This window comes from Nicotiana tabacum, chromosome 19 (assembly GCF_000715075.1).
Source record: "Nicotiana tabacum cultivar K326 chromosome 19, ASM71507v2, whole genome shotgun sequence".
NCBI classification, from domain to species: Eukaryota; Viridiplantae; Streptophyta; class Magnoliopsida; order Solanales; family Solanaceae; genus Nicotiana; species Nicotiana tabacum.
This window is the reverse complement of record NC_134098.1, coordinates 97663497-97690886: the sequence shown is the minus strand read 5'-3', so window position 1 is coordinate 97690886 and position 27390 is coordinate 97663497. Positions and strand designations below refer to the sequence as shown.

General features: G+C 35.3%; 3 protein-coding genes across 6 annotated transcripts; 2 read left to right on the top strand and 1 right to left on the bottom strand.

Annotated features, from left to right (window-relative positions):
- The first annotated feature begins 294 nt into the window (after nucleotides 1-294).
- On the top strand, nucleotides 295-1074 carry LOC107770149 (21 kDa protein-like). Its single transcript, XM_016589420.2, has one exon. The coding sequence runs from the start codon at nucleotides 364-366 to the stop codon at nucleotides 982-984; it is 621 nt and encodes a 206-aa protein (XP_016444906.2). The 5' UTR covers nucleotides 295-363; the 3' UTR covers nucleotides 985-1074.
- A 670-nt stretch (nucleotides 1075-1744) lies between these two features.
- Nucleotides 1745-13004, top strand: LOC107770150 (tubulin-folding cofactor D). 4 transcript variants are annotated; one of them, XM_075238228.1, is made up of 18 exons: nucleotides 1745-2048; nucleotides 2602-3149; nucleotides 3872-3974; nucleotides 4531-4707; nucleotides 5206-5394; nucleotides 5805-5854; nucleotides 5977-6115; nucleotides 6297-6401; nucleotides 7479-7649; nucleotides 7737-7952; nucleotides 8624-8822; nucleotides 9747-9952; nucleotides 10032-10256; nucleotides 10347-10913; nucleotides 10998-11258; nucleotides 11986-12030; nucleotides 12239-12424; nucleotides 12537-13004. In XM_075238228.1, the coding sequence occupies exons 1-18, from the start codon at nucleotides 1863-1865 to the stop codon at nucleotides 12822-12824; spliced, it is 3861 nt and encodes a 1286-aa protein (XP_075094329.1). In that variant the 5' UTR covers nucleotides 1745-1862; the 3' UTR covers nucleotides 12825-13004. The 4 variants fall into 4 exon arrangements, with proteins under 4 accessions (XP_075094329.1, XP_075094331.1, XP_075094330.1 ...); XM_075238230.1 differs by lacking the exon at nucleotides 4531-4707; XM_075238229.1 differs by lacking the exon at nucleotides 5805-5854 and having other exon boundaries at nucleotides 5999-6115.
- An 806-nt stretch (nucleotides 13005-13810) lies between these two features.
- On the bottom strand, nucleotides 13811-23457 carry LOC107770144 (methionine aminopeptidase 1A). Its single transcript, XM_016589416.2, has 17 exons — nucleotides 23318-23457; nucleotides 23131-23209; nucleotides 22525-22575; nucleotides 21713-21889; nucleotides 20310-20385; nucleotides 20022-20069; nucleotides 19870-19914; nucleotides 18715-18814; nucleotides 18359-18410; nucleotides 18227-18268; nucleotides 17844-17905; nucleotides 17657-17755; nucleotides 17109-17182; nucleotides 16915-16984; nucleotides 16643-16708; nucleotides 16472-16560; nucleotides 13811-14281 (listed from the first exon to the last, which is right to left on the bottom strand). Exons 2-17 carry the CDS (start codon nucleotides 23190-23192, stop codon nucleotides 14204-14206), a joined length of 1191 nt encoding a protein of 396 aa, XP_016444902.1. The 5' UTR covers nucleotides 23193-23209; nucleotides 23318-23457; the 3' UTR covers nucleotides 13811-14203.
- Between the last annotated feature and the right edge of the window lie 3933 nt (nucleotides 23458-27390).

Below are 27390 nucleotides of genomic sequence, written 5' to 3'. Positions count from 1 at the left end.
AGAGACACTCTTTTCTAACTTTTTCGGGGTCAAAGCAATCACACAATAATAAGTTACGTAATTACGAAATTGCTCGGACAAGAATTAAGGTTTGTGTTCACTAGACCTCCAACATCAGCACCTGGTTCTCGAATACTACTAATTAATCAATTCCAAAAATATGACTTAAAAGAGGAAAATTATTTAGTAAGAAGGAATGAGCGTACTAAACTTCTCATGATCATTCATGTGATAGCCCTTCTATATAAACCTTAGCACCCTCTTGACAATTTCCCATCAAAATAAACACAGCAAAAACCATTCTCTCTTCATCATACTCTAAAAAGCTTAAGCATTAATTCCTATTGTTATATTTCTCACAAAATGGCAAAACTTGTCTTTTCCCTTATTTTACTTCTCATCATCTCTACCTTTGTTGTTGAGGGTGCTATTGTGCCTACATTTATAGAGTCACAGTGTAGGCGCACTCGTTATCCAGATCTATGTGAGAGATCTCTAGCAAACCATGTAAATCCAACATCACAAGATCCACAAGAAATAGCTCAAGTTGCTTTGAAAGTGAGCATAGTTAAGGCAGTGTACACAAAAATCTACTTGAGAAAAGTGTCCAAAGAACTCAAACAAAACAAGGCCAAGGAATATCAAGCAGTGGAAGATTGTTTAGATCAAATGTCTGATAGTGTTTCTCAGCTCACAAATTCATTTAAAGAGCTTCAACGTATGAAGAGTGCAGATGCAGAAGGAGATTTTGTATGGTGTCAAAGCAATGTTCAGACTTGGCTTAGCACAGTATTGACTGATACATATATTTGCATGGATGGGTTTTCTGGTTATGGCATGGGTGGTAAGGTGATGGCTACAATTAAAGCTAGGGTTCTAAATGTTGCTCAAGTTACTAGCAATACTTTGGCTTTGTTTAATGGATTTGCGGCTTGGCATAAGTCTAATTCTAATGGTGGTAGCTATGGGGAAAATGAGCCTTAAAAGGTTTCCATATATTAATCTTCACATGAGAGTACTGTTTTAGCTAGTTGTGATGTGAACTTTAATTTATGTCTTGATGTTGTATACATAGCATATCTTTGTAAACATAAGTAAGATCATGAATTGTGCAAATGATATTTTGTATATGTATCATGTAAAAGAAAGGAAATAATTTTGATTGGTTAAGTGACAATCTTTTGGTAGAGGTCTTTAATCTTTATTTGCTTTCTTCAATTGTTCTCTTGTTCTCTGAGACATACTCTTGACACATGGTACATATGGTCCTAATCGAGCTAGGCTTTGCTTAGGCTGCATCAATCACGACCGATGCAAACACCTCTATGGTACATATGTGTCACGGTTGGATTACACAAAATTTTAAGTTTTTATTAAAGAATATTTTTGGACAAAAAGAGTATTAAGGAAAATAATATAAGAGAAATGTATATTTTTAGCCATTTTAAAAAATAATAGCCTATAAAATATATATATATATATTTAATCTATATACTTTTTGACTAGCGAATACAATTGATGATTTGACCGGTCAATTCTGTATTTTGCCCAAAATATAAATCTAAGCCTCTTGGACTATTAAAATTCTTTTCATTCATGAGATGAGATAGCCCAACACAAAAAGCCCGTAAAACTTTTAGAGCCAAATTATGGGCTGGACAGCAATTCGATTTGGGCCATGTATGAAGTTTGACCCATCAGCTTACTCCGACGCTAATAATTGCTTTAAACAGATGAAATAATCCCTCAGTCCGGCAAATACCCAATACGCAAAGCGACAAAATCAAATCAAATTGATCAAATCGTCGAAGTGTTTCTCTGCGTCTCTGTTGGGATTGGCGAAGTAGAAGAAAGGCTCAAAGATGGAGGAAAATTTGAAAATGGAGGCAGTAAGCGAAGTTGAATTAGACGATGAACACGATTCTAAAGAGAGCGTTGTGCAGAGATATTTTCTTCAGGAATGGAAGCGTGTCAAATCACTCCTCGACGATATTATTTCCATTGGCCGTGTCTCCGATATCTCTTCTGTGCATAAGATCCGATCTATCGTACTCTCTCTCTCTCTCTCTCTCTCTCTCTCTCTCTCTATCATTTCTTTCCTCTGTTTAAACTGCATAACTATTAGTTCAATGCTATATCTGTGATTGGATATACCAGTAAAATATAACTTTGGTGAGTAAATTCTGATGATGCCAAGCCCAAAAACCGTAATAGTGTACTTGAAGTTCACTTTCGAAACAGCAATTGCTTACAACTAGTGGAATTTTTATAATAGTTACTCCATCTTTTTTTTCTTTGGGTAATACATTAACAGCTTGTTTGGATTGTTGTTACATGTCGTTTCATAATGTATCGTATTGTATTGTACTTTATTGTATTGTATTGTTTGATGAATACAATGTTTGGATAGATTGGATCGTTTGCCGTCATTTCACGATATCACAAAAATTAACTTGCAATATTACTAACAAAAAATGATACAATAAAATTTAAGTAACAATCATTGTATTTGAAGTAACAATACGATACAATACAATAGGTAACAACCATCCAAACAAGCTGTAATTCTTTGTTTGACTATCAAACATATATGATTTGCAGATGGACAAATATCAGGAGCAAGGTCAATTACTTGAGCCTTACCTCGAGAGTATGGTTTCGCCTCTCATGTCCATTGTCCGTTCAAAAGCTGTCGAACTGGGTGCTGCCTCTGAAGAAATTCTTGAAGTAATGAAGCCTATATGCATCATAATCTATTCTCTGGTGACAGTTTGTGGCTACAAGGCTGTTGTCAAGTTCTTCCCTCATCAGGTCTCTGACCTGGAGCTTGCAGTATCTCTCCTGGAGAAATGCCATAATACACAAGCTGTAACATCATTAAGACAAGAAAGTACTGGAGAGATGGAGGCTAAATGCGTGATGCTATTGTGGCTTTACATTCTTGTATTGATCCCGTTTGATATATCTTCTGTGGATACTAGTGTTGCAGATAATAACTACACTGGAAGTGATGAGCCACCTCCACTTGTACTAAGAATCTTAGAATTCTCTAAAGACTTCCTTTCAAGTGCAGGTCCTATGCGAACCATAGCTGGCTTGCTGCTTTCAAGGCTTCTAACACGCCCTGATATGACAAAGGCTTTTACCAGGTCCGACTGCCTAATCTTTTCCATTTATAACACATGATTTGAAATCTCACAGCAAGATAAGATTAAATCCCCCCCCCCCCCCCCAAAACACACACACAAAAACAAAGGAAAAAAGAAAACATAAAAGTAGATGAATGCTCTGGTCATTCTCGTGCATGCACAGTTATGTTGGTTAATGCAAATGAAGAGATACGTGCTAGAGTAGCATTTACTGCATTTCACTTTGCTTGTTATGTGACACATGCAGTTCACTGCTATGCCTGATCAGCAAATGAAATGCATGTCCTTATGGATGCAAATTGTCATAGATGCCTGCTAAGCATTCTGTTTTATTTTTCTCTATATTAAACATGAATATTATTTCTTTGAACAACACAAGAATAAAAATCTTTTAAGATTGAAGATCTGAGAAAAGTAAGGATGTTGATATTTTTGTGCCTCCTTAGGGAATTTTCTTTTTAACCGAGAGTTCCCCCGTGAGTTAGCTCTTAGCTGGCCCAAAGGTCTGAAACTCGGGGAAGTATGATCCTGCCCCTCTGTCCTGATCCCCTTAAATATCAGCCTTCGTGTCAGTTCAACTTGAGATGTGCGCCCAATCCACACATTCCATGCTACATTCTTACCATTCAACCAGCCCTTGATGACCTCCTTAGGGAATTATTTAAGTGTTTCAAAGCTCTTTAGCCATATTCATATTTGGTTTCCTGCAATTTTGTTTTCAGCTTTGTGGATTGGACACATGAAGTTATGACGTGTCTTTCAAATGATGTTGTCAATCATTTCCGGTTATTGGGTGCAGTTGAAGCACTATCTGCTATTTTCAAGGTTTGCCTTTTGTTCGTTGTGTCCTCTTTTGGAATACTTTCTTTTCTTATGTATGATTGATAGAAATTTGCTAGTATACGTTCCTACTTTAGAACGTATACATTCCTCTGATACTCAAATTCGAATAATCTGCATTCATCTTTCATGCCTTGCCCTTCAGACCATGAAATCCTTATAGGTGCTCTTCCAGGAGCAATTTCTTTTGAGAATTTTATGAGACAGAGTGTATTGACAGTCAGTTTTTTTAAGAATTTTGAGAATTTCTTTTGGAACATTCAATTTGGATTTTATCAAGTAAATGCCAGGTTTAAGTTTCAGTAACTTTCGAATATATCTTCTGGTGTCGTGATTAGAGACCTGTTATTGAATGGAAAAGACAGATCAATCATCCGATGCAGTCTAACATCTATAACAATGTAGACAGCTCATTTTGGCTGTACTCACTATGGAGCGGTACAATTGTTCAACATGTTATGTAACCCATTTTATTTGGTAATCTTGCAGTCTTGTTCAATATGAGTATTTTTAAGCACAGTATTTTTTCCGCTAAGTGCAGAATGGAAGCCCTAAAGTGCTGCTCAGTGTGGTTCCTGGTGTTTGGAATGACACATCAGCGCTGCTAAAGTCCAACACTGCATCTCGAAGTCCTTTACTTCGCAAGTACCTTGTGAAGCTAACTCAAAGGGTTGGGATGATCTGTCTCCCTCCGCGTTATCCAGCATGGCGATATGTGGTTAGATAGCTAATCATGCAAAATATGTAGCTTAAGTGTTTCTTTCAAGTTATAAATTGATGGTTGCTCTGCTTGAATATATTTTTTTGTGCATTTAAATAGCAACTACGTTCAGGATCATCATTGGGAACAAGTTGTCCTACTTTCTAATAGAAAAATTGTGATGCTTCATGGGGAATAAGGAGATTAGGGTCTTTGTAGTTATTCGTCAGGAGCGTCCTTTTTTCTTTATGTTTCCCTGCTGACTTGATCTTCTATATCCTTGTCAGCATTTCTCTTTCATTTGACAAAAAAAAAAGAATACAGTGTTCTGATGTCTACCAAAGTTAAGACCAACCTATTTGTCAGCTCCTTCTCTCTATTCGATTGCTGGATATTTGTCTTTGTTTCTCATTCCTGCGCATTTTGGTATTCCACTGGAAATACTTCTGTACTGATCTACTCACCATGGAATGTGGAAAGAAATAGTTGGTGATATTACTTGCTTTTTTCATGTAGGGAAGAACCAGCACACTTGGAGGGAATATTACTGCCAATGGAATAAAAAAGGACCAATTCAATGACGCTGGAAACAATGATCCTTCATACTTCTATCAAGACCCAAACTGTCAGGAAGAAGAAGATATAGATGTCCCTGATCTAGTAGAAGAGATTATTGAATTACTGCTATCAGGATTGCGTGACACGGTATGTCTAAAGGGTGAGCTTCCATTATGTACTGATCTGGCTGTCCTTGTAAATCTTTATGTATATGGTGCAAGACCCTATACAAATTCAAGTTGATAGCAGTTTTCCTTGGATGTCTTTTCTTAAAAAATAAATCCTCCTTCACTTCCTCCTCATCGAGTAAGAAGTCCACGATTCTTTCGTTGAAGAATTTGATAAGTTTAAGTTGAATATCCACGTATGTTCTTCTCTCTATTTTTGAGCTGGTGCATTTGAAAACTTGATATCTTGATGCTAAGGTTGTGTCTTGGTGTGTGAAGGGAGGGGGGTTTCGGCTTGTCAAAAGTGTCAGTTGCTTATGTCTTTTAGGAGCTTTTAGTGTCACTGACATTGTGGAACAGACACTGGAACATTTATTTACCTCTTTTCAGGCCAGTCGATCTCATTTTGCATTCATCTGTAGTTACTATTTTAAAAACAGGTATATGCATCTTCATGCAAGCAAAATTTGATTCTGTTTCAACATATTACTGTTGCAGGACTTCCTTTTATTTAATCACATTTTCACTATTTGTTATTTTCATTGCAACTTTCTCATCTTAGAGATCTTATAACGGTACTACAGGACACCGTTGTGCGTTGGTCTGCTGCAAAAGGTATTGGCCGTGTTACCTCACGGTTAACTTACTTGCTTTCAGATGAAGTCCTTTCATCTGTTCTGGAGCTCTTTTCGCCTAGCGAGGTGTGTTGCCAGTTGCTTCTTGACAGTTGAACTTCTATTATCTTATGAGATAGCCACTATATCCGCATACAGAATATTGATTAAGGAGATACATCCGGCAATGCTAATAGTTCCTTTTGCACTTCAAGTTTCTTTTTTGTTCGTTCGGGTTGGATCATAATTATGTATTATACTGTTGCAGGGAGATGGCTCATGGCATGGTGGTTGTTTGGCGCTGGCTGAATTGGCACGTAGAGGATTGCTGTTACCTGTTAGTTTTCACAAAGTTGTGCCTGTTGTTATAAAGGTTATCTTTACTGAGCGTCCTACTTTTATTCCTAGTACTTCTGATCTCTCCTTAACTCCATATATGTAGAACTTTGTGATTGAGCTATTAATTTTCTCCAAAAAGTATGAAGTTGCTAGTGATACACAGCTTGCTTTGTCATTTTCAATCTTTCTCCCTCTTTTTGTTCCTTCAAGTAAAAGTTATTGGTTAAGAACAGGCAACTCATAGTCGACTTGCTCCACTCCATTTTGCTGGATTGCTGCTATAGTTCTCTCTGGCAACTCTATAGGTCGCTCGGGATTCTGTAGTAACACACTTTAGTAGTCAAGGGAAACATTATACCAAGAATCCTTTAACATATTTGTTGCTTCAACTTATGTTGCAGAAACATTTTTTTATTATAAAGGTGGGGGTCCAGTACATCTTGCATGCACCTCGACTACTCCACCGAATACCTGCTAGGCTGCTACCTCCCACCACCACGACTACTGGGTGACCATCTACCAATGCCTAGGCAGACTGATTGGGGCTTTCGCCGCTGCTGGGATTTAAAAAGAAGAGATTCTTTCTTCTTGCAGAAATACAACAGATAAGACCTGCTGCCTACTTCCATACACGAGAGAGAGGAAAGGGCCTCTGTTTACCCATGAAGAGTTTGGTGGCTGAAAACTGTAGGCGACCAGAACCACAGATTCCCATAGGACTCATATGTGCTGACTGCTGTGTGCTTATGGATCCAATTTAAATTAATTTTTTTAGATGTCATTATTGTACTTTCATGTGTTTTTCTGTGTCTCGAGTTGCGTACTTATGCACATATAATTTTCGCCTTCAAATCACAAGTCTTTTATATTTTCATCCAATTCTGAGCTTCCAGAACACAAATCATGCTCTTTTGATGTTTACTAATGAGTATGCACGGATAACGATATATTCTTGGTTTGGTTCGAATGAGTTATTGAAACATATCCAATCCAGACTACCTGGTTTAGGATAATGGATTGCACTTGTCTCGGATTATCCACTCACTAAACTCTTGGCTCGTTGAAGCTGGATTTTGTCCCCCTAATAACGAGGTAAAGTTTGTTTTGGCAGGCATTACATTATGACATTCGAAGGGGTCCACATAGCATTGGATCTCATGTACGTGATGCTGCTGCTTATGTTTGTTGGGCATTTGGCCGTGCATATTACCATGCAGATATGAAAAGCGTACTTGAACAGCTTGCTCCACACCTTCTCACTGTGGCATGCTATGACCGTGAGGTACCAAAAACACAGGGGTCATTCCTTACCCAGTCAAGGTGTTTCCTTCTCCAATTGAAATGATGAAACATTGGTATTATTTCCCAGGTTAATTGTAGAAGAGCAGCAGCTGCTGCTTTTCAAGAGAATGTTGGACGACAAGGAAATTTTCCTTATGGTATCGATATAGTGAATGCAGCTGATTTCTTTGCGCTTTCGTCACGTATAAACTCCTATCTTCATGTTGCTGTATACATTGCTCAATATGATGGCTATCTTGATCCTTTTGTTGATGAGCTTCTGAACAGCAAGATCTGTCACTGGGTATGTTTATATTTGCTTGATTCCTTGCTTCAACTCATATAAAGCACTTCTTTTGTAAAATATTTATTGGTTTGCTTGAGTGTGGTATGAGAAGATGCATAATACAAATTAACCAAAGATATGGTTGCATATAGCTGATTCCTCACCAAAGTTTCTTTTAGTGGTCTTAGCAAAGAGAGTACTGTTACAAGTTTGGTCACAGCATGGAACTGAAATAGGATAGAAGGAATATGAACAGAAATATGATGGGATTTTGTGTACAAATATCATTTTCTGGTTTAATTGTTTTATGTTTGAGAACATCTAAGGAAGTGTGACGTGTCAGCGAAATTACAGTATTCAGAAAAGATAGTTGACAGAGAAGGTTGTTCTAAGGATCTTTTGGATTGGGAAAATAAAGGTGTTGCCTTAATTAATCCAAACTACTGGGTTGTTTAGCACAAATGTGTAATTCATCTTCTTTCTGTAATTTCTCTAGTTTCCTCCTCCAATTGAACTTAAGACATGCATCCATAGCAGTCTAAATCTGAGAATTAAGACCCTGCTAATATCGTACCAGCTGGCCAATGTACTTAACTTCTTTGTTTGTGCATTAATTACTTCATTTGCTTGCACTTATTAGTTATATTATTGGGGGTTCTGTTAATTCGTTACCTATTGTTGGAATATAGGACAAAAGTTTGAGAGAGCTTGCTGCAAATGCCCTTTCTTCTCTTGCTAAGTATGATCCTGGACATTTTGCTAGTACTGTTGTGGGAAAATTATTGCCTTGCACATTGTCTTCTGATTTGTGTATGCGTCATGGTGCAACTTTAGCTATTGGTGAAGTTATATTGGCCCTTCATGAGTGTGACTATGTTCTTTCCCCAGGTTGGTATCTCCTTTTCAACTTCAAACTCTTAGTTATTTGACTGAGGTCAAAGTTCAAGCTGGTTCGTACTGGTTTCAAATTTAGGTCTTCAATGCATTTTTTTCTTTAGTTCTTCATTCATAAATTTTAGCTTTCCTTGTTCTCTCTTGATGAGTTATATAGTTCTGCATTTTACCAGAAAGCAAGATTTGCTCATAAATCATTGTTGAAAGTCTAGAACTATATTGCATTAGAAAGTAAATTAAGTTTAAAAAGAGAAACAATTACTACGTGTACTAATCTTTGCACGTATATTCCACGTACTTTTGGTGTTATATGTCCATGCTTGTAGGGGAAATGTTTTTTCCCACTGTTCTTTTGTGAAATGAAATCACGAACTCAAAGTGGACTATTTGGGGCTAACTTCTTGTCATAGCTGTTTGCTCCCCATTAGTGCTTTTTTTTGTCGACCCATTTCCCCTATATCCCAATTGAATATTCTGGGGTTATCAGAAGAATAGTTTATGGGGGGTGATAGCTACTTTTGTTTAGTGCGATAGTAGAGAAGCGAGCTATTGTCTTCATTAATTGTAAATGTGGGGCACATTATACTTCTGTATTATGCAATACCCAGAAATGACACATAATAATTAAAGAGCAACGGAAGTATTCTTGTTCAGTTTTTAGAAAAGTGGATTATTGCGGGAAAGCCAAGATGACAATGAATTTGGAAGGGGGATTACATTCTAAGACATGCAGTTCTCTTTTTTCATAGTTTTACCTATAAAATCACCACGTGGGTGTCTTTTAAATTTTTGAATTGCCACGAGTCCTTTTTAAATTGCTGAAGAGAAAATCAGCTGGTCAAGGGTTATGACACCGTCTATTTCTGTGTTTTTCATGTATAGCTAATTGTGTGATCTCTCTCAATCTTTTTGTTACAGATCTGCAGAATCAAGTTGCTGGTGTGGTTCCAGCAATTGAGAAAGCACGGCTATATCGGGGAAAGGGTGGAGAAATAATGCGTTCTGCTGTTTCCCGTTTCATTGAGTGCATTTCTTTAGCTCGTGTCCAATTGACAGATAAAATAAAGCGGAGTCTGCTTGATACACTCCATGAGAATTTGAGACATCCTAATTCCCAGATACAGGTTTATCTTGTGACTTTGTCAGCTTCCTGTTGATTATCTTCCTTTGAGTGAATTGCCTGATTCACTAGTGTGTTTGTAGGGGGCTGCGGTTGCAGCCTTGAAAAGCTTCTTTCCTGCTTACCTTGTGGCTTCGGAAAGTAAAGGCATCAATACCATTACATCAAGATACCTTGAGCAATTGACTGATCCTAATGTGGCTGCTAGACGAGGATCTTCACTTGCGCTTGGTGTTTTGCCATATAAGTATCTAGCTAAAGGATGGAAGGATATACTTTGGAAGCTTTGTGCTGCTTGTGAAATTGAGGTAAAGAAGTGCCTCTTCTGTTTTGTCTGTTGCTGATGAGGAACTAAGCTGCACATTATCTTGAATGATTAAACACTTTATACTGTATAGGCTAAACCTGAAGACAGAGATGCTGAAGCACGGGTAAATTCTGCCAAAGCACTTGTATCAGTGTGTGAAATTTTGACCGCGACAGAAGAATATTCTCATCTATTCTCTGCAGAAGAATGCAGATCTCTGTATGTTTTTATTAAGAATGAGGTTATGCAGACTCTATTTAAAGCTTTGGACGATTACTCTGTAGATAACAGAGGTGACATTGGTTCTTGGGTTCGTGAAGCTGCCATAGATGGCCTTGAGAGATGCACATACATTCTATGCAAGAGAGAACTCAAGGGCTTCTCAAGCAAGTCCGAGAAAATGGAACTTGGATCTGTTTCTCAGTTCGATGAGAAAGATAGTGCTAACCAGATGAAGATTCTTTTTGATGAAAATGTGGCAACCTGTTTAGTTGGATGCATTGTTAAGCAAGCAGTGGAGAAGATGGATAAATTAAGAGAGTTAGCTGCAAAGGCTCTTCGAAGAATTTTGCATAATAAATCAATTTTTGTACCATTTATACCTTATCGAGAGAGACTAGAACAGATTGTTCCTGACGATGCAGATCTGAAATGGGGGGTAGGTCAAAATTTGCTTGCCTTCTGTTTTGGTTGCTATAAATTTTGTTATCTGACAAAGAAGCCTTTCTATGTGATCCTGCAGGTACCTACTTACTCATTTCCACGTTTTCTTCAGTTGCTTGATATCAGTTGCTATAGCAAATATGTGATATCGGGGTTGGCTATTTCCATCGGTGGCTTGCAAGATTCATTGACAAAGGCATCAGTCAGTGCTTTGCTTGAATTTCTTCAGTCAACAGATGAACATGTAAATGGTTCTAGAGAGTACAATCTTTCTAATGACATTCTTTGGGTTCTTCAAACATACAAAAATTGTGACAGAGTCATAGTACCCACTTTGAAGGTAAATTCAATTTCAAGTTTTATTACTGCAAAAGATGATTGTCGACCCTTTCCTTAATTTGTAGATCACAATGTGTTCATGTTTCTAGAATTCTCATGTTATGATTAATGCAAGTAATTGTTTCTTCTTTGTTTGGCATTGGCAGTAGGCTATAGACGTAATCATAAACTTTTATTGCAGAAATATGGAGAATTTACATTTTTGTCCGTCTATGCAGTATCCTGAACATTTATCTGTCTTTCTTTTTATTGGTTGAAACCGGAGGTAGGTTCAACAGGCTGAAAATCAGGCTTAGAGCAGAATTAATGGCTCAATTTGCTTAGAGAGAGAGGGACTTAGAGTGAGAGAATATATAGTAAGAAGATAATTGACAAAACAAACTTACCAAAGTTAGGCTCTAATACCATGTTAAGAAAATGAACCTTGGGCTAACTCAACTACAAGAAGAGCCCTATAAGAAGTACAACATATACGTCTAAGCTATGCAGCATTCAAACACTACCTTGCACGTAGATTGGAGCGAAGAGTAACAAAACATCTGTGGCCCAACGTTAGGAATGGCTTTGGTTCTAATACCATGTGAAATAATCTGAGCTTCCAACCCAAAACTTCAAGGCAGTGGATGGAATAACTCAGGATAATGATAAACCATTTTGGAAGCTCTTATGCAACAATGGGGAACATGTTATCTGGCACTGATGTGTTTATCCTTTTTTTTTTGTTTCAGACAATTGAGATCCTATTCAGCAAAAAGGTATTCTTAAACATAGAGGTTAGTCTATTTTCCACTAGGTTTTTTCTTTTTATTTTAAATATCTAGTATTTCATGTAGCTGGTATCTTCCCTTTGCTTTGGTGTATACTGCGTTTATTCTGCACAAACCAAGTTGTGCTTATCGCTGTTTGCTTGGGGCTGTACGGATGATGTGCCTATACTCATCTCTCTCTCTCTTTCTCTATCTCTCACATATCTTTTAACAGGCCCAGACTGCAGTATTTTGTGCCGGCGTTTTAGAAGCTCTTAGTATAGAGTTGAAAGGATCAAAAGACTTCAAGAAGCTGTATGCTGGAATTGAGATACTTGGATATGTTTCATCAGTATCAGAGCCCATCAATGTCCAGGCATTCTGTCATTTACTACCTTTCCTCACCTGCGGATTTCCAAAGGTAGCACAAAGCAGCTGCATAGTGAAACTTAAGATTGGTGAATAGATATATTAAGAACATGCCACAATGAACTGAACGTCTTCTCAACAATTGTTTTCAACTATTTTTGCAGATAAGAAGAGCCAGTGCTGATCAAGTTTATTTTGCGCTCCAACAAAATGGAACTCTTGTACCAGAAGACAAACTAGAGAAAGCACTTGAGATTATCTCCGAAACTTGCTGGGACGGTGATTTTGCAGAAGCAAAACAGAAGAGATTAGAGCTCTGCACGACGTGCAACCTAGACGTTGGGACACTTTTGGAAACAAATGTTGGAACAGCCCACAAAGTTGTTGAACAGGGACTCACCAGTGACGAAAATGCATCATACTCTTCACTTGTTGGATCAGCTGGGTTTTAGTTTCCTTGTTTTACATTTCGAGAAAGAGTGCCTATGGTAATGGTTCAAAAGTGGAGTGTTGTAAAGTAGGACTAAATGCTTGTCAGATCACTCAGAAGTATGGTAAATATTCTACATGCAATATTATCACCTATGCGTGGTAATTAATGTAGTTAATCTCAATTTATAGTTTGACCTTCATTCTGTGATTTGGTGTAAACAATTTTTGGTATACTCGAGGAGGGGAAGGGTCATGCTGATACCTACGTAGGTCACAGAAGTCCATTTCAACCATTTCTTTCAACTAAAAAGGGTGTAGTTTAACCATTTTCCTTAACAAGAACTGAATGATGTTCCAAAGGTGTATCCTTCTGATTAGGGAAAAATCAAGGTATAGTCAATGTATTGCTTGGTATCTTAGAAAGGCAACGCTATCCTATGCGTAGCCAATCTTACCATATGGAAATTGAAAGAAATCAAAGTACACGTAAGGATTAATTAATTTACCATTACTATCAAACCGGTCATAACATTGATAGGCTGTCTGCATTAAGAACTCTCCGCCTAGAAGTTTATTAACCTTAGGAAATGGACAGTTAGTATTAACTCAAAATTTCTTCCACGGAAACTTTAGGTATCATTTGGTTCGAGACTAGTTATGCAAGAATTATTGACATAAACTATTATATGATGATTATTAATCATATTATAATGATTGTTTTGTAATGAATAATCATATTTAGACTCGCACGCAAAAAACTAATTATATACTATGAAATATTGTATTAGAAGTTGCAATATCAAAAGGATCAACTTTGAAAATATTTTGAACTTTTTACGTGCTCTTATCCAAGTATTGCCTAATACACCTATATTTGTTTCACATTTATTCCCCTTAGGGTAATACACAAGATTCCCGCATACGCTGTGATGTTACTGGTAAAGCAAAATTTTATACCCAAAGCCAATCATTGTTATGAAGAGTTCTATAAAAACCAAACATTGTCTTCATTATATAGAATCTACTTAGTAATTCAAAGTTTTATACCAAAATACAAACATTATATTAATTATACAAAACGTTAAATAATGGAATTGTTTTTTCTCAACGGCAAACCGTGCAAGCCCCTTAGATAGAGCTTAATCCAATACGAAATCAGATATCCAAAAGCTTCAGCTTCATTATAGCATTTGACTCGAGAAAAGACTGATTCGTTCATCCAGTTAACTCTGATTCTCAGTCTACAAACTAGACGACCTTTAAGACCAAAATTTCAAAAGCCAACCAATTAAAAAATACATTTGACACACATAAATAGACTAACTCGTCACTGAAATTTTTTATGACTGGCTGGATCCTCAATTGCTAAATGCTGCACCAAAAGAATGCAAACCACGAATCAAGAACTCAGCCAAGGGAACACCTTGGGAGATGTCGGTAGGCGTGCTGTGAGTACTTCAACTCCAGTCTCTGTGACCTACAAATTATCCATCACCAGAAACACACATCAATCAACCCGAGCGAAGCAAAATTACTAAGTAATTCTCTGACATCTTTAACTAAGCATATGCATATATGAATGTTTTCTGATAGCGAGACGCAGAAAGAAATCCAATAGTTCCACCAAGCTTGATTCTGCTTCAGTGAAGTTCACCAACATAAACTTTAGTGTTTCTAGATAGATATAGCCTTGATAAAGGTTATTCCGGCATTCTTCTCAGTTCTCACCTCTTGATCCCAAGTTCTTGAATACAAGTATGCAACATTTCAGTCTTTTCTAGTTAATAATTTCAAGTGCAGACATACTAATATTGATGTTGCTTTGGGAAATTTTGTATTTGAATGAGCAGATCTTATTGTTTCCTTTGTCATACTAGAAGACCAATAAATGTCTAATTCTCTACTCTGGTGGTGGAAAGTTTGATTCCGATTAATTTCACTTTAAATCTGACAACTTTTTTGGCCTCTAAGGCGTTGACCTAGCGGTTGAAGCTAGAGTGACAATCTTGGAACCAAAGTTCGAACCCCAACAGGAGCAACACAAGGTGAATTCTTCCCATTTGCCTAAACCTTGTGGCTCAGAGTTGTAACACGTACCCCGGTGGCTACCCCGCACTCTGCTCAAGCCTTGATGAACCTACCTGCCACTTGTGCTAGTGAGAGGTAGCAAGAGTGTGACGCATTAGTTGAGGGACACAAGTTGGCCGAAACACCATAGTATCCACCAATTAGTTCTGACAATCCTTTCCTTCACATCTGATCTATTAGTCTATCCTGGGTGGTGACTAGAATTTGAAATTTTCTGGTTGCTTGGGATTTATAAGTTAAAGGCTTCAGTACTCAGATTCGCACACGAGCTTGCTGAGCTCTCACATTGAGTTTGAATATAGAGCCATTGGTCAAACCATTATTCAGCCAAGCCAAATTTAGACTCGACTCTGCTCATTAACATTGTCCTATGAGGGACACATTTGTGGAGGCTGTCATTTTACATTGTGCATTTTTCTTCATCATCTTAGGGTACGAGCACTTGGATTTCATCAAAAGGTCAACCCAAGTGTCTTCTCCTTAGGAGGTAGGACTGTGCTTTATTTAGTTTTAACCGAAAAGGCCAACCAGACTGAAATTTCCATTTTCCTTTCTTTTGTTCAGGTTTCAACATTTCAGTCAGTTACAATTTTCATTTCACAATACTGGGGTATTTTATTTGTTTGTTTAAGTTGGAAAAAAAAAACTAAAACCAAAAAACTATGAGATCTTACTTGGTCTTTTTTCTAATTCTTTCTTAGGCTAATTCTGGATTTATATTTTGAATACTGTATGATAATAATGATTGGCATACTCTTGCGCTTAAAGCCCCAACTGACCTTTGAGCTTTTTTGCACTTTTCGCTTTTGATAACACTGAAGAGTATGATAATTAATTTCTACAAATTTAAAGGAAGATTTTGTAATTTGACGCAGGAACTCAAAATTGACCTTTGTAGAAAAAGGCAAACGAGAAAAAAAAAACTATTCAACACTATTAAGTTCGGTGATCGATTTGCCTACCTACCAACTGAAAACCCGAACTGAATATAACCCAAAACCGACCGAATGCACACCTCCTAAAAGAAACCTTTACAAAAGAAAATATAGGCCACGGAAACATTAGTCCCCCTCCCCTCCCCAAACCTCAGAAAAGAAAAAGAAAATGACAAGGCTGACCTTATGGCTCATGATATGTTGCTTTCATGCGAGTCAATACATTGTGATTTGAATAACTTTCCATGATTTAATGCAGAAGTGAATGACAAAACAATGTCTGACAAAACATAAGTATTGTGGTTCAACCAAGCATCTACGTCAGTTTTGCAAATTCTACCAAGTAGAAGAACGAACAATGGTATTAATGACAAGTGTAGATTTTTTACAGCGTTTCTTTCATATCATGGCTTGATGTACCAAAAATATTGGATATCTTTGGGTCCAGTATTTTATCTTTTCCCAATTGTTTAATAGAAAAATAGATCAGAGAAAGAGTTTTATGTAGTTAAATACAGTGTTCAGCAGCAACAAACAATTCATCAAAACCAAGTAATCTCAAATCAATCTGAAACAGCACGCAATAAAGAAAAGCTAGCATTAAATCATTCGTATACCGAAAAGGATGTAAAATAAAGTAATACCAGGAGAGTGTGTTCAAACTGAGCACTTCGTTTCCCATCTGCTGTCACAGCAGTCCATCCATCAGGCCACATGCGATCACGCCAAACACCTGCAATAGAATTAATCAAGACACAAGGAAAAGAAATTTCATATCGAATAGTACATAATAACTTCAGAACTGAAGAACTTACCAGCATTAATCATAGGTTCAATTGTAAAAGTTTGGCCAGCTTTCATGACGCCAACTGTTTTATTTCCTGATCAGGTTAAGATAACACACCAAAGGGAAAGTTGACAGTAGTAAAGCAAGATCAACTTCGATTGCCACAATCTCAGAGGTATTAATTGGACAACATTTGAAAATATTACGTTACATTTACATTTCACCGCATGACAGAACAAAGATTTAAATGTTAAAAGGCGACTTTTTTTTGATAAATCATAAAATGCTAAATAAGGATACTCGAATAATGTGGAATGTTTGGTGCGCAATGAAAAAGTTCTCCAATGCCATGACCACAATATGACTTCACCTGTCACCCCAGTTTGCAAGAAGAAAATGATAACATGTAAAACATGTCAACTTCCAACAAAACCGAGCTTTCACTAATCCACCTGATGGGGTAGTTAGGCAAAGTTTTCTTTGTTTTATCTTACCACAGATAAGCCAGACATTGAAGCATGTCGATTGATGACCTCCCCAATTTCCCGAAACCGTACCCCAGGCTTAACTGCAATAAAATGGCATAATGAAAAAAGTGAGACACCTAGAGTTTTGATCAACGTTCTAAGCCAAGATGAACCGAAACATTCTCCCAACAGACAACATGTTTTACTAGCACACTCTTACACATTAACTTCACTTCCCTAACTCTTTAAGAACATATTGAACAGAAAATTCTCAGCAAGACCATTCGAGACTCAGGTACATAAGAGAAGATGCAAGCAAAAGGGAAAAGCTGCTATGGACAGAACCAAATAGCAAACAACTGGCCAAAATAGCAAAAAGAATAAAAGGGGATAGAACATATTTAACGAGTCTAATTGACGAGTCATACTTACTATATTTGTTTTTGCAAACTGTTAGACTTGTCTTTAAGACCTTTTACTTCAGGAATAAAAGGCACTAAGTTTGATGTTCGTGGAATGGTAAAGCCTACGATATATCAAGTATTCGAGGCATAACATACAGTAATGCAACCTACCAATTGATATTGCTTTCTCCAAACACTCATATGTGCACTGGACTAACCGTTGAGATGCTTCATCAACATTACCAACAAAGAAGGTTTCATTCAGATCACCTGCATAATCAGCAATGCACTAGCTAAATATCAAATCTGCAAGAAGTTAAAACATTATCAAATAGATCAATGGTAAAAAATGATTTACCATGAACCCCTTTGTAATATACAGTAACATCAACATTTACAATATCACCATCCTTTAATTCCCTGAAACAATTAGAAGTGACAAATGACACACAGCCTAAACAATTTTTTATCAGAAACATACATCCTTCCTCTATTCAAAACCACGCATCTAGTAAACACATATGCCATGGTAACATCCACCAAGGAATGATCTCAGGCACAGGTGAAATTGAGAAAAGACAGATTGACAGGACTCAACAGTAGTTAAATCATAATTAAGCCTTCAAAAAAAGGTAACTTGGTAACAACACACTCCCCTCTCCCTCACCCAAAAACAAAGTGGGCAGGAGACCTACATGAAATGCAAATGAGAACTAGTTCGGTGCTTAATGTAAGACTAACCTTGCATCTGGAATCCCATGGCAGATAACTTCATTGACTGACCTGCAACAAGCAGACAGAATTCTATCTTTAAGTAAAATCTAGAACCTGCATAACAGTGCATAAAGAACATTTACAAGATAAAGTACCTACGTGCAGCATGACTTGGGGAAAAAATGATAATTCAATGGAGATGGATATGCACCTGCATATGCCACCAAAAGAAAGAGTTAAACAGCAGCTCCACATATTAGAAGAACAGGTGATCCAATATAGATCAATTTTTTTAAGAACAGGATTTGCTAAGCGCTGTTATAGATAAAATATGAAGCCAACAAACTTCAGCTAGGATGATTTGCCTACAATCTAACTTAGCAAAGAGCAGCATACTAAAATACAAGCACAAGGAATAAGTGTCATATAATAAAATCTATCAAGTTGGGCATGGCCTCCACAACCAATTGCAACTATTAGAAGTGATTAAAATGATCAGAGCCCTATCAGCATACCAGCGGAAACAGTAGCCTCATGCACCACCGCATCAATTTCATCAGTTGTCACGCCAGGTCGAATAATACGAGCCGCTGCATCCAGAACTTCCCTTGCTATCTGAAGGTAGGATATGAATAAACAAGTACTTCAAGAAATGCAATAAAGTTGAAGGAGCAAAGTATTGCCAAATATTTGTCCCTCGCCATCTCTCAACCAAGAAAGCTTAGAATCATTGTATGACGCACATATATTATAAGAAACATTGTTCTGGTGAAGAATTGGGTCTTGAAGATAATAATACCAATTATGCCTAAGGACTCACACACAAAATCCTAAAGACTGGCGAAGAACCAATGAACATGCTCAGACCATGGTTCTTTGCCAAAGATGCATGGCATGGAAACTTTATAACCTTAGGAACACTAACCATCCATCATATTCAGCCTGATTGAGGATAGTAGGATAAGTAAATGGAATGAAATATAAGAATTCTGTAAATGAGGTTGGTGCACCTGGTTTACTCTTAGTGGGACGACTATCAGTTCTAGCCTAATAATGCTTTTAGCGAGCATCAAGGTTATTGCGTGCTTCCACAAGAGAGTGTAACCACTCCCGTTTTCGCTTGGAATGTGATTGAATTGAGTGCTCTCAATTATTAGACGATAGATGATGGATATACAAATACACCAACCTTCCGGTAACCACTGATGTCAGTTATCTGTTCTGGAAACCCCACGCCCTGTAGGTGCTAATAAACCCAATCAAAAGATATTATCTAAAAGCACTGCTGCAGGAAGGAGACAGACTAGGTCATAGAAATATACTCAGGACCTTGATTCCAGTTATTGGTTAATCCATCAAATTTCACCTATCATAGCTTGAAAGTATCCTGTCATAGAATGAAATCTAACGCCTCATTATAGAGCATCTTACACAAATCTTCCTAACTTGGTTTCTTTCTGATCTCTAAAATATATGTGAACACATACCTTCTAGGCTTCAATCTCACTCAGATCTCACATAAGTCTAAGGACAGGCAAATGTATGGCATAGCTATAGTATAATAAATGGCTATGCTTCAGAGAATGAAAATAATGAATTATGAAAAGACTAATTAAGAAGATAATTTATTGGTAGAACATAATCAGAAAACATAAACTGAGAATACTTACTTGGCATGTTTCTCTCATCCTCGCAATCAGCTCTGGAGTTTTGATCTTCAAAAAGTTTAGAACCGAAGCAGGTGGTGTGAGCAAAAATTTAATTTGTTACCGCACAAACATCTAGTATAACCGCAAATCATTTTACTAAACACAAATGGTACCTCAACGACGTGCTGTAAATCACTGTTGGGTTCAATTTTTGGGATACCCTACAAAATAAGACAAACAAAATAAACTACATAGCATATTTTCTATCGTTAATCTTCAGAACGAGAAAAACGTCCAATATTAGGCACATAAGCTCCTTATGATAAGCAAATTAATAGAAGCAATTGTCAACATTTTAGCTATTCAGCTCCATAAGAGATGGCAAAAATATGCAGCATGTGCGTGTGTGCGTATGACTGACTAATAGTTGCAATATACAGAAATAAGATAAAATGGCTCACATCATCTGCCCAATCAGGTTGATCAATATGATCAGGTACAACACGCTTTTTTGATATCGGATAGGGCCTTAGTGTCCTGAAAGAAGGCGGCACCATACGTTTTTAGACAACAAACATTAGCAGCAACTTTGTAGGAAAATAAGAGAAGGGAGGGGGAGGGGGGGGGGGGGGAATGTGGCATCCTTGCAGCAGTGTATTATAGCAAAAGCTATGTTCAAAAGGAGCAGAAAGATGAAAGAGAAACTGAAAGATAATAAGGAAACTAGCTTTTCTGGTTTTATAACAAAAGAGCACAGTATGCTAGGGAAGTAAAGCTCGATATTTTTTGTTGGAAATAAATTCAACTAAAACGCCAGTTAACTTATCTAGTTATCTTACTATTTCAGCTATCAAAAGCTTCAAACAAAAAGAAAACAAACAAAGATAAAAATATAAGCATAGAAGCCTAGAAAACTTTTCATCTTTAACATCGGAATCCAAGAAGAGGAAGTTGGAAAATTCATCTTCAAAACACGAGTTATTGAATAATCCCCTTCCAAAGACACAAGGTGTTGGATACTTTGACATCAACTTACAGCTGAGAATCAAGCAAATCTTTGCACTTACCCCAATATCAGTGCAAATAATTAGTTCTGGTCGACTTTTGGTTCCAAAAGAAAATCATTTTAAAAAATACAGAGAACTCAAAAGTTTATTTACTCTTTATAACTAGTAGTAGTACATATAGCTGTTTGGACAGCCACTTAGGTTTATAACACCATGTTTTGGTAGCAAAAATAAGTTTTGAATAATTTTCTTTTTTGAGGAAGAAATACTGGTAATGGAACACGGTGAGTTTTGAATAATTTTCTTTAAGAAAGTTTAAGAGAAAAGGCAGTGAGAATTGCAGAAAGATATAGTATAAAATAAGGTTTACATAACTTGAACATGAAATAAGCAAAGAAGACATCATTAATCCAGTTAAGTTTAGGACTAGGAAGAGAAGCACTGTGATTCAAAATAGACTATGCTAGCCTGTTTTAGTTTCAATGGGAATTTGTCAAGACCCTTCAGTGATTCTCCACGCCAGAGCAAGCAAGTCTAAGAAACTATAGCTGGACTAAATGTCAGTTGAAATATGCAGTCCAAAACCCAACGAGGTTAAGGGCAATCAAAAAAAGCATCCAAACAAGTAGAGGAGGAAAGCAACACACTGACTCCAAAATAGATTATGCCAGCCAGTTTTAGTTTCATCATAAACTAGCTGAGATCAAATTAAAAGTAGTCCATTATACGAATAAATGTGTTGTTCTAACTTCTACCTTTTCTAATTGAAGAGAAAACATAGTAATCCTCAACAAAGTAACATCAGAGAGGTAAGTACAATATTCATTAGCTAAGAGTAAGAACCATATCAAACATACCCAGCCCAGTCAAAATGCGGAAGTTTGGGTGTTCGAGCCTGTCCTTTCCTCAAGCAATATAGCCAACCATCACTAGGTGAGGCTGTTCCTGAAGTTTCAGCTGCCAGAGAAGATAATTTTGCCTTCAAGTGGACAGACTTGTGAGAGCTCCAAGATGCCTTGAAACAGTCCTGCGTGCTGACAAGAAGTATCTTGCATCAAAACCAAAGTATCAAGCCAATGACCAGAGAAGACAAAGATCTAACTATTTTTTATCGAAAGAGAGCCTCATCTCATTAGCCTTCCATTTTCTTGGATCAGAATCACAGCACACAGCAGCAGATAACTTTTCAAGTTCCACTTTAAATTAGTCTCATAGACAGGTCGTTGCAGCCCTTATAACTTTTTGTTTATTAGCAGCAATGTTATATTTTATAATGTCCTTTAATTAGTCCAGTTCCCACCACTGAAAACTTAAGTTTTTGACATTGAACAACTTATGCAAATAGGCAATCCAGCTTTGCAATGTGGCAAATAGTCCTATTATAGAAAATTCTGCAAACATAGCAGTAAAGGTGCAAAGATATGCACACATTAAATCTTCAACAACAAGCAGCAGGTACACCCTTATCCCTCTCTTGCATCGCAAGAGCTATACTGAACTTATACATCCTATGTACAAGCTGTTAAACAAAAAAAAACTTATTTCCCACAGATTGATGGTTTTAGCTATGATATAAGTTATGCATATTAGTAATCGCAAAATTAAGCTTCAGCTCAATAATGAAAAATGGAAAAGATAGTTCAAAAAGAGAATGGTCATAGCTACAAACCAGAAAGCAGCTCCTTCACGAGGAAGTTTTAACTCCACGCACTTGGGACACCTTCGAATAGTAGAAAAAATAAATTAGCACAGAAATCAGAGTACAGAAACTCTTCAGTGAAAGTAACATCACTAAAAGGCCAACAATTGGCCGTATAACTACAAAAGCAAATGAAAGATCACCCATAGCAATTGCCAACAAGTATTGGATGCATTAAATTTCCAACTCCAAGGATGATGAACAAAGGCTCCGAAAAGTAAGTTTATGAAACCCTTAGGGATACAGTACATCAAATGGAATTCTATACGATCTATGAAAATCAACAAAATATTATACAAGGTAACACAGCAAGGAAACGACACGAATTAGAATATCCTCTTTAATCTTGACCCCTTTAAAAAAATCCACTTAACTCTTAAAAAAATTAATCTTAAAGTCTTAAAATCCTAACACACGAGTAAGCAATATGCATAAACTCGAACTCAGTTGAATATCATAAAGCATATATTTCTATCAAAGCCACCTAAGCAATCAAATTCAATAAAGAAAAATACAAAAACATCGTTTTTTATAATTGCAAAAAGAATACAAAAATTAAAAAGAGTGGAAACATACTGAAGATGAGCGGGCTTGCCACATTGAGCACAACATAAAGTAGCTTCACCCACTTCTGCCATGAATTCTTTCAATATTTCTACACAGTACAAATCATTATTAATTAGCACGGCATCGATAAAGAAAACCTAAAATTAAAAAAAGTATAGGGCTAGAAAGATTGAATCTTTAGCTGGGGAAAGCTGACCTTTGAATATGGTTGTGGGTGTTTCTTGCAAGGGAGAGGAAAATGGCAACTGGGGTTTTTCAGTTTAGGGTTCAGCCGAAAAAGGACTGGAAAAAAAAAAGTAAAAGAAGAAAAATGGGCTGAGGTGTTGTGTGTATAATAAGGTCAAATTTAGGTAATTTACTCGCATTAGATGATTACACTAAAATATTGATAACATAATATCTGCCTTCCGTATACTCTTTTTATTATCTACTAGTAGAATTAATTAATATAGATTTTTACCTTATTTATCAATGATAAAATATATTAGTTTGATTCAAATAAATTTCTATACTAAATTTAAGCACAACTAAATAAGAATCGAAGAATTGTAGGTGGGGGAGTATTATTTTTTATCATTATTATCATCATATTTGAAGTTTTTTTCAAAATTTATTTAGTGTAATTTTTTATTTTTTTTGCGCTTTTAGTCCTATAGGTTCGAATATATCTATCTATCTATATCTATATTTTATATTAAAAGCACGAAGGCCCTTAGCGAAATGTGTTCGTCTTTTTTACTCTTTAAAAATTGAGTTCACACTGGACGAAATAGTCATTTTATTATTTTCTTATTATTTATAAATAGACATTTAATTAATCCCCTACTATTTAGGAATGGTCATTTAATTATTCTCCTAATATTTTTAAACTAGGAAAGTTTGTTATTTTCTTAATATTTAAGAATTGTCATTTAATTAATCTACTATCTAGGATAGTCATTTAATTATTCTCCTAATATTTATAAACTCGAAAAGCTTTTCATTCAGCTCTATTTATATTTAGGAGTACCAAATTTCTTCTTTTAGGTTTCCGAGGAGGTTTTTTTAGTTAATAAAATTCTGCCTATAAGTTTTAATTTTTCTTTAGTTAATAAAATTTTGACGTAGTTAGAAAAGTTTCGGTACTAACTTATTAGGACTAATTTTTTATAAAATATATTACGTGAAAAATTAGTCTTTTGAACTTATTTGTGGGTTAGGAGTCTTTATTTTGTTAATAAAGTTTTCTTTGCCTATTTGAACTATATATAATTTTACCTTGTATAAATTTTCTTTGTCTATTTACTCATAATTTCAAAAGCACATTATGTTAAGTAGTAAAAACCTAGAGATTCTACCTAGCAAATTAAAATTCATTGTAATTTAGTTTCTATGGATCGAATAATAAGGCATCAAAGGACTGTCGTAGGACAACATTTCTTCATTTTTAGGCACTTGTACTTTTTCTGTAATTTTTCTAATTAGTTTATAAAGAATATTTCATAATGTTTTGATATGATACACGAAACCCCTTAGAGAAATGTTGTTCGCATTTTTTTACCCTTTAAAAATATATTTCACGTTGGATACAATTGTAATTTAAGTTACAATCCTAATATTTAGGATATTGAAATCAACTAAATTTTTTATTATACATTCTTTCTTTTCTGAAATTATACAGGAAGTCCTAATATTTAGGACTTTATATAAATCCTTTTCTTATTAAAAAAATATATTCCATATTGAAGAAGAAATACAACTAAGAATATTAGTCCACTGAAAAATTAGTCTATTTCAACACAAAATCTCATAAAGATTACTTGGTAATTATGGATACCAACGCCCATTGTCGGAGATTAGTATAAATACTCATAGAGAATTATTAAAGTAGAATTATTATACAGCTAAATGATTAAAACTTGAATTGAACACAACAATTACATATTGAATAAGAATATAAAATTCAAAAGTTTACAACTATTCCTTTATCTCTAACGACTATTATAAAATATATTTTCTCATGTTTGGTTACCAAACATAACTCAAGAAAATATTTTTCCGTGAATATTTTTGTCATATAAAAAATTCTCTACTATGTATAAATTATATTTTATGTATGTATTTTTCTTTTATCTTTTTGTGTTGTCGAAATTTGATAGAATCAAATAACTCAAAATTTGTAATATTTCGAACCAATAGACATATGGAGGGATTATGACACGAAATAAGATAAAGAAATTCATGCACAATGTGATGTAACTAGTGATAAATTATGATATAATACATGATGGATCGACTTTGTTGCTTCTGATTCGAGGACTTCTATTGAGTTTAACATCATCATTTTTAAAAATTTGAATCTTTTTTCCTTTAAATTTTATTTAAAAACTCAAATATATTTTAATATAATATCCAAAAATGTTATTTTAGAAAGTTTATGATCAATGATATATGGTACACGCGCAACGCGCGTACCCTAAGACTAGTACTATATTAAAAGCACGAAAATTATTAGCGAAATATTGTTCGACTTTTTATCCTTTTAAAAATAGAGTTCACGTTAGACAAAATAGTCATTTGATTATTTTTTTAATATTTCATAACTTTAAATCAATTAAAATTTTCTTTCCTTATTTGAACTATATAGCAAATCCTAATATTTAGAAAATTCATATTAAATCTTTTTTTTAATGAAAATGTTAAGAGATGTAGAATTCACGGTTGCACTAAATAGAAAAAGTCAGTGCCATTATGAGAGATTAATTGAAGAGTGCATTCAAAGTTCTATAAAATTGACTGTTTTTCTAATAATTAATTAGTTTAAAATCAATTAATATTTTCTTTCCTTATTTGAACTATATAGCAAGTCCTAATATTTAGAAATTCATATTAAATCTTTTTTTTAATGAAAATGTTAAGAGATGTAGAATTCACGGTTGCACTAAATAGGGAAAATCAGTGTCATTATGAGAGATTAATTGAAGAGTGCATTCAAAGTTCTATAAAATTGAGAATACATTAATTCTTTAAAAACTTAATTATTTCCTTGTATCATTATTAAAAGCACATCTATTAAAAATTCGTTCCTATGAAATCGGAAAAACATTCCTTTTGTAATCAAGGAAACAAATAAATAAAATCCTACTTAAATTAGAAAAGCATCTGTACAAAACCACCTTAATTAACAATTAATTTGAACTACGTCTAGCTACAACTCTACTGTTTTCTCAACCGTTTTGCTTTATTGATATTGTACTGATTTGGTTTTTGGCTTGATATCATGTGATATTTGAAGCTTTAGTTAATAATTCGGTTACTTAGTTTTTGTTTTGCTGTTTCTACGATTTATGCTACATGTTGGTATATATGTTATGATTTCGGCGGATATATCATTTTTAGATTTTAAATTTAATTTTAATTTTTTTATATTATATACCCCGCTATGGTGTTTTATATTTAGTTTTTGTTTTATGGCTTTGGTGAATTGACATTAAACAATTTGAGAGTGTTAAGATAAAGATTTTTTTTTTTGTAGTATATTTATCGAATTGTATCTTTTAGCAGAATAGGAGTCGCAATGGGTGTAAATTCTTAAAGATCCCTTCATTGAAAATCAAATTTCTACCCCTTTAAGCTGTTATGGGTATTAAACCTTTGAATTTTGGAAGAAACATTCTTTGTTCTACTTGTAGATTGCATCTTTTTATATTTAAGAAAAAAATTTAATTGATGTTGCTTTAATACCACGATATGCACGGATCTCCTTAACTCTTGGAATTCTTTTTATCCACCGATTGCTTCCAAAAATCAAGAATCCTCGAACACTAATATTTGGTACACAATTTGATTCCTTGTTAACAGAGTGAATCAAAATTTTCGACTATATTTTGATAGGAATTTTACATCACCTTAGTCAATTGATGGACGATTTCATCTGTAATTCAGTATGTTATTACTTTGGAACATGCTAATTCTTCTTTTTATGATGTAATTTTCAGATTTTTGGATGACATTGACCCCAAAAAATTAGCCTACGAGGTACATATATTGCCCATCAATACCTCTTTCTATGTTGTTGATTTGTGGTTATGTTTCAAGTTTCTAATTATCTAGCATATGAAGCACCTCCTAAGGTTTATCATGGGATTTAATTGTTCTTTGATGCTCAATTTAATTTTGATAAGCAATACTTCTCGAGAGGGAGAGCCTACTTTTCGAGATGGAGAGCCATCAAGTTGTGCATTGTTACGACAACTGGTACACATGGCGCATCTTTTAATAATCACATCT

What these genes read in the sequence shown, in the direction of transcription:
- LOC107770144 (XM_016589416.2), bottom strand. Translation starts at nt 23,192, where the DNA reads ATGGCAGAAGTGGGTGAAGCTACTTTATGTTGTGCTCAATGTGGCAAG. An exon ending in CCGCATTTTGACTGGGCTGG is followed by an intron (nt 20,386 to 21,712) that starts GTATGTTTGATA and finishes GCCTTCTTTCAG; the next exon opens with GACACTAAGGCCCTATCCGA. An exon ending in GGATGAGAGAAACATGCCAA is followed by an intron (nt 18,815 to 19,869) that starts GTAAGTATTCTC and finishes TCCTACCTTCAG; the next exon opens with ATAGCAAGGGAAGTTCTGGA.
- LOC107770149 (XM_016589420.2), top strand. Translation starts at nt 364, where the DNA reads ATGGCAAAACTTGTCTTTTCCCTTATTTTACTTCTCATCATCTCTACC.
- LOC107770150 (XM_075238228.1), top strand. Translation starts at nt 1,863, where the DNA reads ATGGAGGAAAATTTGAAAATGGAGGCAGTAAGCGAAGTTGAATTAGAC. An exon ending in TTGTGCCTGTTGTTATAAAG is followed by an intron (nt 6,402 to 7,478) that starts GTTATCTTTACT and finishes TTGTTTTGGCAG; the next exon opens with GCATTACATTATGACATTCG. An exon ending in TGGCATGCTATGACCGTGAG is followed by an intron (nt 7,650 to 7,736) that starts GTACCAAAAACA and finishes ATTATTTCCCAG; the next exon opens with GTTAATTGTAGAAGAGCAGC.